This window comes from Oryctolagus cuniculus, chromosome 15 (genome assembly GCF_051225735.1).
Source record: "Oryctolagus cuniculus isolate XC-2025 breed Fujian yellow rabbit chromosome 15, ASM5122573v1, whole genome shotgun sequence".
Classification (NCBI taxonomy): Eukaryota; Metazoa; Chordata; class Mammalia; order Lagomorpha; family Leporidae; genus Oryctolagus; species Oryctolagus cuniculus.
The window spans coordinates 14,412,255-14,424,624 of record NC_142881.1 but is presented as its reverse complement, the minus strand read 5'-3'; the positions used below and the strand labels follow the sequence as shown (position 1 = coordinate 14,424,624).

At 38.0% G+C, this 12,370-nt stretch overlaps 1 protein-coding gene across 4 annotated transcripts in view; it reads left to right on the top strand.

The window, feature by feature from the left end:
* The window catches only part of ATRNL1 (attractin like 1), an 818,312-nt gene that overhangs the window by 710,949 nt on the left and 94,993 nt on the right, over positions 1 to 12,370 (top strand). For all 4 annotated transcript variants that reach the window (XR_011382205.2, XM_089314254.1, XM_070057169.2 and 1 more), the window contains one exon: positions 5,556 to 5,670. Coding sequence is in view for 3 of the 4 variants with exons in the window: in XM_089314254.1 (XP_089170380.1) it covers positions 5,556 to 5,670 (115 nt within the window). In the remaining variant the exon portion in view is untranslated. The remainder of the gene's footprint in view (positions 1 to 5,555; positions 5,671 to 12,370) is intronic.

Genomic DNA, 12,370 nt, shown 5'->3' with positions numbered 1-12,370 from the left:
ATAATTTTTATAACTGAAATTGTAAGTTGGTTTCTACTATTTATAGCTAAGATGAGGAGATTAGTGAGTCATTGCCTTCTAAACTATATTTTTTAGTAATGTTAAATCGTGGCTAACAACCTAGATTCTAGACTCAAGCTACCTGGAGGCAAACCCTGAATTCATCCTTCACTAGCTGTATGTATTATCCTGGAATACCACATGACCTCTCTGAATTTCAATTCCTGTATTTGTATAAAAGGGAAAATAGCAATATCTTCCCAATTGTTGTGTACATTACACAATACACACAGTAATGCATGTAAAATCCTTAGCATGGCACTTGGCACTTAATATAGACTCAATAAATGTTAAGGCTATTTTTCAGTGTTTTAATTATTCCTTTAATATCCATAATTTAGGTAGAAAATGAGCCATACCTTTTAGTTATCTCACCAGATGACCTGCATGACAATTTGATTTATGCATTTGTTCGCAGTTTCACTTAGCATGTGCAATGAGTGCACACTTGGAGATGCGAGCGGGAAAGGCAAAGAAGAATCGGTGATGCCTGCCCTGGAGGAAGCAGGGACGTACAGTACGTTCCTCAGTACTTGTAGAAAGAGATTGGCAGACGGCAGGCCCGGAAAGGTAGCACTGCGCGTGGGCATTTGAAAACGGAAAGTGAGGACAGGGTCTAGAGGGTGGAATAAAAACATGAACCTTCTCTCAAGGAGTTCATGATCTACGGGGGAGATAGGATCTTTACCCAACTGTCATTGAAGGTAGACATTAAGGAGGCCATAACAGGTAAAAATCAAGAACTAAAGAAGAGACCAAATACCACAGACCAAGAGAGGCTTCTTGTATAAGGTGACTTTTGAGTTGGCTTTAAGGGACGCAAATGGCCAGGAAAGAGAGACCTCAGGGGGAGCAGCTCCTGTCAGTAGGCAGATTATGAGTGAAGAAGGCACATTCTGGAACCCTAGGGAACAGTTGTTGAACAGTGGGCACTGACATGGACTGAAACACTTAGCTGGTGCAGAGTAAAAGCGATTTGATGAGTGAGTAAATGCAAGAGTCTGGAGAAACTGGAATGCCATTTTGGGCTCTAATTACAGAGATTACACAGTGGCAGCCCTCAAGCCCATTTTGATGCATGGAACTGTTACTTTGGTCAGAATCAATTTAAAATTTAATGTCTTTAAAGAAATCATGCGCTTTCTAGTTCCACTTTTTATTTTCTGGACTCTAGAAAGTCAGCCAGTCCCCATGCCTTATAGCAAGCACTATAGCATAGGATTACTCTTACAAGCTCAGAAGATAGTTTGCACTGGTCCAGATCCTGGTTCTCCTGTCACCCACTAGGTCTGCGATCTTAATTATGTTTCTTAAACTCTTTCAACTTCAGTTTCTTTTCTTTTTTTTAAAGATTTATTTATTTATTTGAAAGTAAGAGTTACACAGAGAGAGGAGAGGCAGAGAGAGAGAGAGAGAGAGGTTGGTCTTCCATCCGATGGTTCATTCCCCAGATGGCCGCAATGGCTGCACCAATCCGAAGCCAAAAGAGCCAGAAGCTTCTTCCAGGTCTCCCATGTGGGCGCAGGGGCCCAAGGACTTGGGCCATCTTTTACTGCTTTCCCAGGCCATAGCAGAGTGCTGGATCAGAAGTAGAACATCTGGGACTCGAACCGGCATCCATATGAGATGCTGGCACTGCAGGCGGCGGCTTTACCCACTACTCCACAGTGCTGGCCCTCTCAACTTCAGTTTCATTGTCTGTAATGGAAAGAGTTCCTATTCTGTGGTATAGGATTTCACCCATGTAAGCATTTAATGTAGTGTCAAGTATATTGTAAGCACTTAACAAATATTAGCTTTTATTATGACATTACCCATTTGAGACTTGAGGATATTTGAGTTTGCAAGTCCTACCTTGCAACTACTAGAAGTTTTTGAGGAAAGACATAACACCTTTTTTAATCTTTTGATTCCTAGAATATTAAACAAAACCCCACTGAAGTTCATTGTAATGAGTAATCCCAAGATACTGAATAATTTTGTTAAATACTGAACTTGTGGGGATGGGGTTTCCCATTAGTAATGTGTGGCAATGGGATTTTTAGAAGTAAATCATTTGTTCACTCGTCACTGGAGAGGATCAGTAGAGGATAAACCACATGTAGCTCGCTGTGCCCATTGTTGTGTTCTGAATGTTCAGAAATTCATTGGCAGCAACTTCCCAGGATAGATCCTAGGCTCAAATGGTCACCTCACTTTGTGAACACATTATTATTGGCTTTAAGAACTAAAATCTTGAATATCCTTATGATTTCAGAAGCTTCTCTGGTAATTTGTTTGCCTATAAAGCTGAGAGATGGAAAGAATTTAACACATTTTTTTGCCCCAAAAAACTACTTGAAAGTAAGAGTACAATAGTTTCAAAATCACTAGAGGGAACAAAACTAGTCTTTTCTAAAAGTGCTATATGCTAAATAAACAAGGGATGCTAATTACATAACTGTCAGTGATGTTTTCTGGCAAATCTAACACCAGTTTCTTGCAGTACAGCAAATATGAAAATGCCTGGAAGTAAATCACAGTTGCTGAGTGTTGTGGGCAAACAAACCCATGCCTTATCTCTTTCAAAGACAGCCATGGAAAATGCATGATCAATCGCACAGTTCAGTGAACAGATTATGTCATTGTGAAATGATTTTGATTCATGGTTATGTATTTATCATAAAACAACTGACAAACCTCAGGGTATCAGACATGTTATCATTTGTAATGTTTCCTTCTTTTCTATTGTAAAATTCAAGTGTTATAAAATGTTTTTTTTCTTTTCATATTTAAAATTCTGCATTGAAAATGGTATTTGCCACAAACTCTTTGGAAATAATTTTTAATTACATTAATTCCTTCCAGAAGTGTCAAAGAGCTGCAAAACATAATAAATAATTCATATTTTACTAATATCTTTTAATGAATATTCCTAGAGCTAAAAATAGACCAAACCATAAACCAGTTGGGTTTAAAAATAGAATTGTAATTTCCTTTTACTTAGTTTATCAATATGAAGAGATTTTGTGTTGTATACTACACCAGTAGAATTATGAATGTGAGAATTATTTTGAGGAAGGTTTTACAGAAGTCATTTTTATACAGGTATGATCCTTAGTCCATGGTCACTGTATTCTACTGTACTGTCTTTGTCTGTCTCTGAAGTTTAGCCTGTTAAATAATTAGACCATATGCCATCTGAATTGTATAGCTATTATATTGTTTTTATTTTTTTAAACTAATTTTTCTCTCAATTGATACTCTTAATGCTTAAAAGCTTTTCTGCTGCTGTTAAAAATAGCAGCCAGGTAACCTGGCAACACAGTCAACTGATATATTACCAAATCATTTATTGATTTTTCTAAATCCTCTAAAGCAGTAACCACTGTTTCTCATTTTTTTGTAATCATAAAATCCTGTTCTAATTTTGGTAAACAAGTTTTAAAAATATGATTTTGGATATTCTGAATAGTGCCCTTTATTGCATTGAGAACTTAAAAACAAAACAACAAAGGAAAACTTTGCACATTAGTATAAATAATCAATTATTTCTTAGAACAGTGAAAGGGATTTTGGTATATCTAATATATCACTATCATTTAATCCTCTTATTCATTTTATGATCTTTTAGTGTATTTTAACCAATTGACCTTTACACATACTTTGCATTTTTTAAATTAAAATAAATTTTAGTAGCCTAGAAATATGGTTTGAAACATTCATAGGATTTTTCTTTCAGCCTTGGAATATGACAAGCCTATTCTATAAATATTTACATCGTTGGAAATTATCTATGTACTTATGCTGATTTTGACTTAACATTATCAAAAATAAGTCTGTTACATTAAGTGTAAGCTTTAAAGTATAAAACCATAGGTCACGTAACTTGATATAGGTATTGCAACATGGCTTACAGCATTGTCCTGGAACATTTTCATTCCCTTTGCTTCTACCATCACAGCCACTTTCACCTTTATATTGAAAGCTCCCAAAATGTATCTATATGAGGATAATTTAAGACATGAGATTTATGTTGCTGTAAAGCAGATATCCTTTATAACCACATAAAACCATTGTCACCAGAAATTTCAGCCCAAGTTTTACATGAAAAGGGACATATTTTATCTTTAATGCCTCATTAAACTTTCTGGAAACAGCCATATTCTAGAATATTCTAGGTGAATGACCACATATGTCTATATTTCTTCTGAAAAGTTCAAATATCAGTGAAACAACTGAACAAATCATTTTTTCTAATAATTAAACAATTTTCTTCTGCTTTATTCTGCCTTTATGCAGAGATGTGACTTTGATGTATCAACCATGTCTCACCTACTGTTCTTTGAATAAGACAGCCAAAACCACCATTTCTATGCTAAAATAATACCCTGAGTCTCTCAGAGTCCACATTGTACTTACACCCAAATTCTGTGTGTATGTGTGCACATGTATGTGTATGTGTAGATTGTGTGTGTACTTGTATATATGTTTATGTGTGCATGTGTGGGTACATGTTTGTTTGCACATGCACACATAAAGAAAGCTGCATTGTGTAGTTAGGAACATGGGTTCAGGAAGTAGCCAGTCCAAACTTAAATGCTAGCCTTGCAGTTTTTCTAGCTATATGACTTTCAGAACGCTTTTCTAAACTCTTACTTCAGTGTACACATATTATAGGGTTGTAATAAGAAATAAGTTAATATATGCAAAGCACTTTGAATACCTAATCCATAATAAGTACTTAATAAAATACTAGCTATTACTATTATTATTACAGTATATTCGGTTGCTATATTTTATTTCTAAAGTTATTTATTTGTATAAATATATTTGTAGAGTGATTAAAAAATACAGATTTCACTGAAGTCAAATACGTAGAATCAGAGTAGAATGATGGTCACCAGGGATAGAGAGAGGTTTAAATGGGGAGATGTAGGTCAGGATAAATGAACTCAGAGTCATTAAGGATGAGTAGAGATCATTAAGACTATAAATAATAATATTGTACTATATACTGAAAACTTACCAAGAGTAGATTTTAAGTGCTCTTACCATAAAAACAAGGCAATAGATATGTTAACTCTCTTGAATATAGCAACCATTTCACTGTATAAATGTATATCAAAACAAGGTGTTATATATTTAAAATATAGACAAAAGTGAAAAACAAAACAATAAGAATGTATATGGTAACAGAATATTTTGAATTGATTACTTAAATTAACTGGGCTATGTAGTACATCCTAGGTGAGAGGAATCAACTGGGGAAAAGCAGCAAAGTTGCATTAAGTTTGTGACTTACAAACTGCACATCAAATGCAGTGAAATGCATTCGGTTATTCAAATATAGGATGACTGAGCATCTATACTGTGGAGTTAGTGTTAAAATGCCACATGGTATTTCCCCAACAACTGGAATACACAGTCTAGCTGGGTGAAGAATAGATAAGATGAGAAGTAAAATAACAATGTTGTGTCAATTATGCAAATTTGAAATGGGTTTTCTTTTTCAGGGAGCGCCCAAACCCATAGCCATGGAACCGTGTGCTGGGAACAGAGCTGCAGTTCTAACCGTGTTCCTTTGTCTGCCACGAGGATCGTCAGGTGCCCCTCCCCCTGGGCAGTCAGGTAGGATGCATAAGGAATAACAGCAGTTAAGCAATGCTTGTGGACTAAAAAGATGAACTCAACAGTACTGCCAGCTTGCACAGAAAGGATCTTTAGAAGGTTCTAATTTATAGTATGGTAAAATGTTATTGGAAGACAAGCTTTTGCCCAAATATACAGGTGTCTGCATTACTATAAATTCAGATTTACAAATGCTTCTTATAAACACATGCTGTATATGTGTATTTGCATGTGATGCACACCTGATACATGTTCACACACATGTGATTGTTGTATACAGTGAGAAATCTCACTAACAGGACAAACAAGTCCTTGAACCTAGCAGTCAGTTTCATTTCTCCCAATATGCCTGTCAATAGGAGGTCAAATTATAAATATTTTTAAGAGTTTGCCTCATGAATATGGGACCAAACCAGAGGACTTATTTGTGTGTCTGGGATGTTTATGGTGGCATCAGAGAATGATGGTGGAATGTACCTCAGCAATGGGTGAGATAATTTCCCAGCACCAGACAGGGGGGTTCACGGGCCAGGGGAATGATCTCCTGACAGGAGCCCAGCCAGCATGGTTCTGATTCTCCTTTTCTGACATGAAAAGCATGTTTTGAATTTGAGAGTAATTATATGCATTCTCTTGGAAAATTCCCCATTGCTGTGTTATCCACACTATAAAATGCTCACTGTTGAGTATACCTTGTATTAAATCACAAATCACAGATTTTTTTCTCTCCTTTTATATATTCTATTCCATCTATTTAGAATTTCTAATTTTTCTACCTCATGATTATTTTATCTATCCAACTCCGTGGAATAGATGCTTTTTGAGAGCAAGGGTGATTTCAAATATCTTTTCAATTCCCCTTAAGAATAAAATAAAGCATCAGAGATCTTCCAGGTTCTCCATAACAGTCACTGATGTTGAATTGCCTTCCTACTTAATCTTTTCTTGCTCCTCTAGTTGGCTTTGATCTTGCTCCTCACTTTTTTGATTTGTTTTCAACTACACATATGTGCATACTAGTAGGAAGTATACTACTTTAGATATTCATGTAACTGAACTTTTCCCATATACGGAAGCAGAGGATTTCTCTCACCATGGACTCATTATTTATGGTACATAATGCTACCCTGCTGCAGGAATTTCTATCCAAATTCATTTGTAGGTGTTAACTCATAGGAATAAACATTTTGGACACTCTCTTATACATTGACTGAATGCCTCAAACTTCTTTCACCACCATCAACGTAAATGGGATGCAGGAAGCACAAGAGCGTGGCACTGGTCAGATAAGATGGATAATTATAGGTACTGTGCCGAGCTAATGGAAGTATTCTTTTAAAGCTGGGATGATTTCCAAAACAAACACTTCACTAATGAAAACAAGTCTATGTGATATACTCCAAGGTTCTTCTAGATCCTTGACAAGATGATTTGCTGATGAGCAGATTGAAGGCAACTGCCAATATTCTGTCCCTTTAACCTTTGAAATCCTTTTTGACTGATTTAAAATAGCCAAGTAACAGCATGGACCATTACCTAGGATGTGTTTTCTTATAGATACATTATGACTACTAATGGCAACGCTATCTTCAATGTGCACAGTGCTTTACTCTTTGTAAACAGTCCCTCTATTTTTCACATTTGAACTTCATGACAAGACTGGGAGATAGAAAATATAAAACTGACTTTATAAATGAGAGGAGTAAGGCCAGAAAGCATTGCGTTTCTATGTGCAGTGAATAATTGGGGTGGGGGAAGACAACAGACAAAATAGCATTAAGAGCAAGATGTACTGATTGCCAGCATTCTGGGTGACTTTTCCTGATGGTCTGTAGCAGGGACCTTATTTCTCTGTAATTGATGGCCCATGTCTTTGCAAAGCCAAGAATTCATCAACAGAGTTGATATAAGTAGACAAAACATTGAAATAGTTTACCATACTTTTTAGAGAACCTGAAGATTGAACTATGATGATTATCTTCTGTGTGGATCATTCAAGATGAGTTTGTTCCTTGTTTTAAAAAACATGTAATAAATTTTCCAGTTATTCTATAGAAGTAAGAAGATTCTTTGATTCTACTCCTTCAAAATACAGTGTTATCTGCTGTCTGCATCTACTTTGAAATGCTCAAAAACATGTTATGTACTGATGGATGGATAGCAAGAAGAGTAGGTAACTCTGGACAGATAGATATGTTATAAAACAAGTTAAGTAAAAATGTTCATGATAACAAAATAAAAATCTCTTGAACTTTGCTACCAAATAAAAAGGTAGTATCTGCAGAAAAAATTTTTCAAATCTTTTCATCCAAGTTTTTTCATAAATAAAGGAAACATACCAATTTATAAGCCAAATGAATAATTTTCACTCTTCATCGAAATATTTGCTGTGTGTGTAGCCAATTAAGACTTTACATAGTATCATCCAATATTTGAGAATATACGCATTCCAAAGATTATTTATGAACCATTCTGGCTCCTGGGAGAGAAATGGTGACATTGATTATCTCATTGCTAAAGTCTGGCTTATCTTATACCTGTATAGAGAGTCCATATTTATCCCTATCCATATCAAAATTCCCTGTGCATAGAAGGCAGTTCATGAATGGTAATAGGAGACCTGGGAAATGTGACCTTGACTGAACACTGCCATCTATCAGCCTCAGTTAACATCAGGCTAGAATCATTCATTATTTTCCAGATTCCACCCCTGGGTGTCCTGTGTTCTGGAGAGCCTCCTGAAGTATTGGTGCAGGGTAGGAGGATTGGGGCATTGAGAAGGAAGTAGAGGTCAAACTTCAGGGACAGGTTCCTGTCCCCAACCTGCATTGTGTGAAGGACAGGGTGCTAGGAATCTCCTCTTGGTTCTTGGGTTCCTTATGTCTCCAAATATTAGTAAATGTATTTAGTGATTTAATTATTATATGTTATTCAACTAAATGTCCTCTTACACTTCACACGATCTCAAATGGTGTAACCAGTGCTCTTTTTTGAAATGTTGCTCCCTAAATATCATATGCACTTTTCATTGGCACAAATGAAAGCATTTAACCAAGAATGAGTATGGGGATATTAAGAAGGATTCTCCAGAGAGAACTAACAGGAGATAATGGAGATGGAGATAGAGATAGAAGCAGAGATATATAAGAGGGGATTTATTAAGGGAGTTGGCTCATGAAGTTATGGAGCCTGAGGAGTCCCATGATGGACTTCTGCAGATGAGAGCATCTTGGATGTCGGTGGTGAATCCAAGACATGCCAGTGGTGTAACTCAGCGTGGGACCAAAGACTGGAGAACCCAGGGAGCTGCCAGTGTAATTCCTGGGATCCAAACTCCAGAGAGCTTAGAGGTGTGATGTCCAAGGAGAGAAGAAAAGTGCACCCTATTTCTAGGACATAGACACTTTCACCTTTTCCCTGCTTTTGTTCTCTCCATGCCTCCAATAGATTGGGTGATGTCTGCCAGCATTAAGGGAGTCTTTCCTACCTAGTCCACTCAGACACCAAAGCCTTCACACACAGACCCTAATATACTGTTCTACCAAGTTTTTCGGTAGTCCTTAATCCCATCAGGTTGACACCTAAAATCACCCATCACAATGTTTTTTTTTTTTCTCGGAAACAGAATTTTACCATTAAACAATGAACAACTGAGAAATATGCAAGAGCTACAGGTGCTAGTTTGTCCATCTCTTTTCATTAGCAGCCGAATTTTTGGTTTTTAAAGCAATGACTTTCTTTTCTCCTGACGACTGTTTCAGTCACATTTAGCAAGTAGTGATTGGACATGGCCTTTGCACATCTATCTGGAGTATGTGAACTCCCTTCTCCTTGGCTCTCATTTTATCAAAGGTCAAAGGAGAAGCTGTTCACATTCATCTTTTGGTTACTCATACTCTAACCTTCTGTTTCATCTTTTTGCAATATAATGAATTTAGGTGCTTGTGAACAACACCCTCTCCAGGTGTCTTAGCATAAATAGTAAAGCAAAAGATATTAAATAGATTTGTGAGCTGGACTAATTAGGTTCCCTGACCCCCATCACACACACACACACACACACACACACACACACACACAGAGTCAACCTGCTGATTAATTTCTAAATTTTCCGTGAGCAACCATGGCCAACGATGCCAGACTCTGTTGGGTGACCATGGGGTGCATGCTGATGGCAAATGCTCACTGCGTGGCTGCCTTTTCTCGTGCCCTCAGAGTGGCTGGAAGATGGACATCTCTAGGAAAGCATGACACATTAAGTAACTGCTGCATGACACTAAACAACCAGCGTGTCTCCTGTCACCCTGGTCAACGGTGTCCCCAAGCCTTTTAGAATCCCATTAAAATGAAGTGTGGACAAAGTAAATAGACCTCTTCACAAACATAAATTGAAAATGATAATGATTGCTGTCACTTTGTGGTGGAGGACTATGAATTTCACAGTTTATGGATTCTTCCTAACGAGAAGTAGATTAACATTTCTCACTGGATTAAAAATCCCAGGGGCCCAAACATTTACAACCAGAAAAAGAAGCTATGTGCTTCAACTAAAAGTAGAATTTTTCCTGTGATTCTGCCTCATGTATGATTGATTCAACATTAACAAAAGAAATACCACTAGGAAGTCTAAGGCTTTGAAATTTTCTGCTTGAAAGTTTTGAGTTTTTTTAAAGACTTATTTACTTTAAAGGCAAAATGAGAGATAGAGAGAGAGAAAGGGATTTTCCATTGCTACCACCCACATGGGAGACCTGGACAGAGTTCCAGTGGAACATTTTGGGATTCTTTCTGTCTCTCCCTGAATTTCAAGTAGATGAAAATAAATCAATACCTTTTCTAAATTAAGAATTGTATTAATAAAGTCTACCTCCCGGTCTTCTTGGCATGTTTGAAAAGTGAAGATGGTTCATAGTGGCCCTATGTGAGAATTGAGTACCAGGAATTCCATGGCCACCCGTGAGAGGTAGAATGTTTTCCAGAATCTGAGAGATGGATTGGAAACAGAGCACAGATCTGCTGGTCCTCAGTGTAGCACTCTTCCCTAGGAAGCGAGGTTTTTTTTAAAAAAACAACTTTCCATTTTCTTGAAGTCTCTGCGGTTTCCACCCTTCAGTTGCCATCCCTCATTTTCTTACTCTGCACCTACATCTTCACATGTGTGGAAACACAGCTGTCGATCCAACCTTAGCATTCTCTCTGTGACAGGCAGCTGGACCAAGAAGCAGAACTACTGAGCTGTATCAAACCTTGATTATAAAAATCTAGTGTATTAGTTACCTTTTAACCTCAAGTCCAAATATTGTTTACAGCCTATATACATGTCTTCATAAAGAAGAAAGAAAAAGTAGGTACTCTGTGGTAAAATAAACTACAAAATTAGGCAGAGAGCCCAGGAAATGACAGAAATAAGAACAAAGGTCTTATATTAGTAATAAACAGGACACTCTGCCAAACTACATGGTATTAAAAAGACCTTAAAATCAACAGTAGGAAATCGTTTTGTCTTCTACTCAAACTATGGTTGCCATAAATCCTCATTTGAAACCTTTATTCCTTCAAGAATAAAGTGTGTGTCTGCTACCTGCCAGCACTGGATATACAGCAATGAACTTGAAATCCTCCCCTCAAGAAGTTACAGCTTGTGTGTAGATAAACATGAAACAAATACTCATGTGAATAAATCCATAATTACAAATTGTATTAAATGCTATGAACAAAGATAAGAGAGGTAAAATAAAACAGATGCACAATTGCTAAGCTGAACATTTTTCTGCCCTAGGAATAGACAGGTGTGGTCATTAGAGCAGCCCCTCATCACTTCACATTTTCCATTGTGTCTTTATAGTGTGTGGCTGTCAAATACTCCCCACATCACCCCCCAACCTTTAGAATCTTTCCCCTCCTCTGGTGTTTGTGCCTTGATCAGGATCAGGCATGAACTGAGAATTTACTTAGAGGCGGTGGTTGCAGGGCACCTCCCTCCGTGCATTGTGCATTTCCTCTGCCTTTTAGCACCGGAACTGTTCCCTGGGCTTGACCCTTAGCCAGCTTCTCACGCCTTCTCCACTGCCCTGGGGAAACTTCTCAGCAGCTAACTCACAATTCTGTGCACCTCCAACCAACACCTCACACCTGCCGAGCTGTAGCATCTTGACCTGGGCAGCCTCCTGTGAGATCAAAGCCACTCTGCCTTCCCCAGCCACCCACACCCACTCTCCTCCCCTTGAGAAGCCTGTTGCAGAGTGAGTAAGTCTGGAACCTTTCTGTCTGTTTTTCTTCTCTGTTTCTCCCTTTTTACATCCAAGCAATCCCCAGGCTCCGTAGACTTTACCCCTGGAACAGAAGTCTTTTTCCATTCTCACTCCCTCCCTGCTGTTCATGCACTGGTTGTCTCTCACCTGGATTGCTGCCAAAGGAAAGCACAGCTCTAGTCAGATCACCCCCTGCCTCATAAGCCTTTGCAGACTTTCCGTTGCCTGTCATAGGAAGTCCAGACATTTACTTTGGGATGCAAGGCCCTCCTTGGCCTCTCTTCCATCTCCCAGGTTTAGCACCCACACAGCTCTTGCCAATCCCTCCCTGCACAGCATCACTGGCTCAGTGGAGGCCCTTGGGGAATTGTTTTAACCTGTCAGACCGTCTGTTTCCTCAACTGTAAGCTAAGGAGATGGCTGGATGGGATTGCTAATGTTTGCTGCTA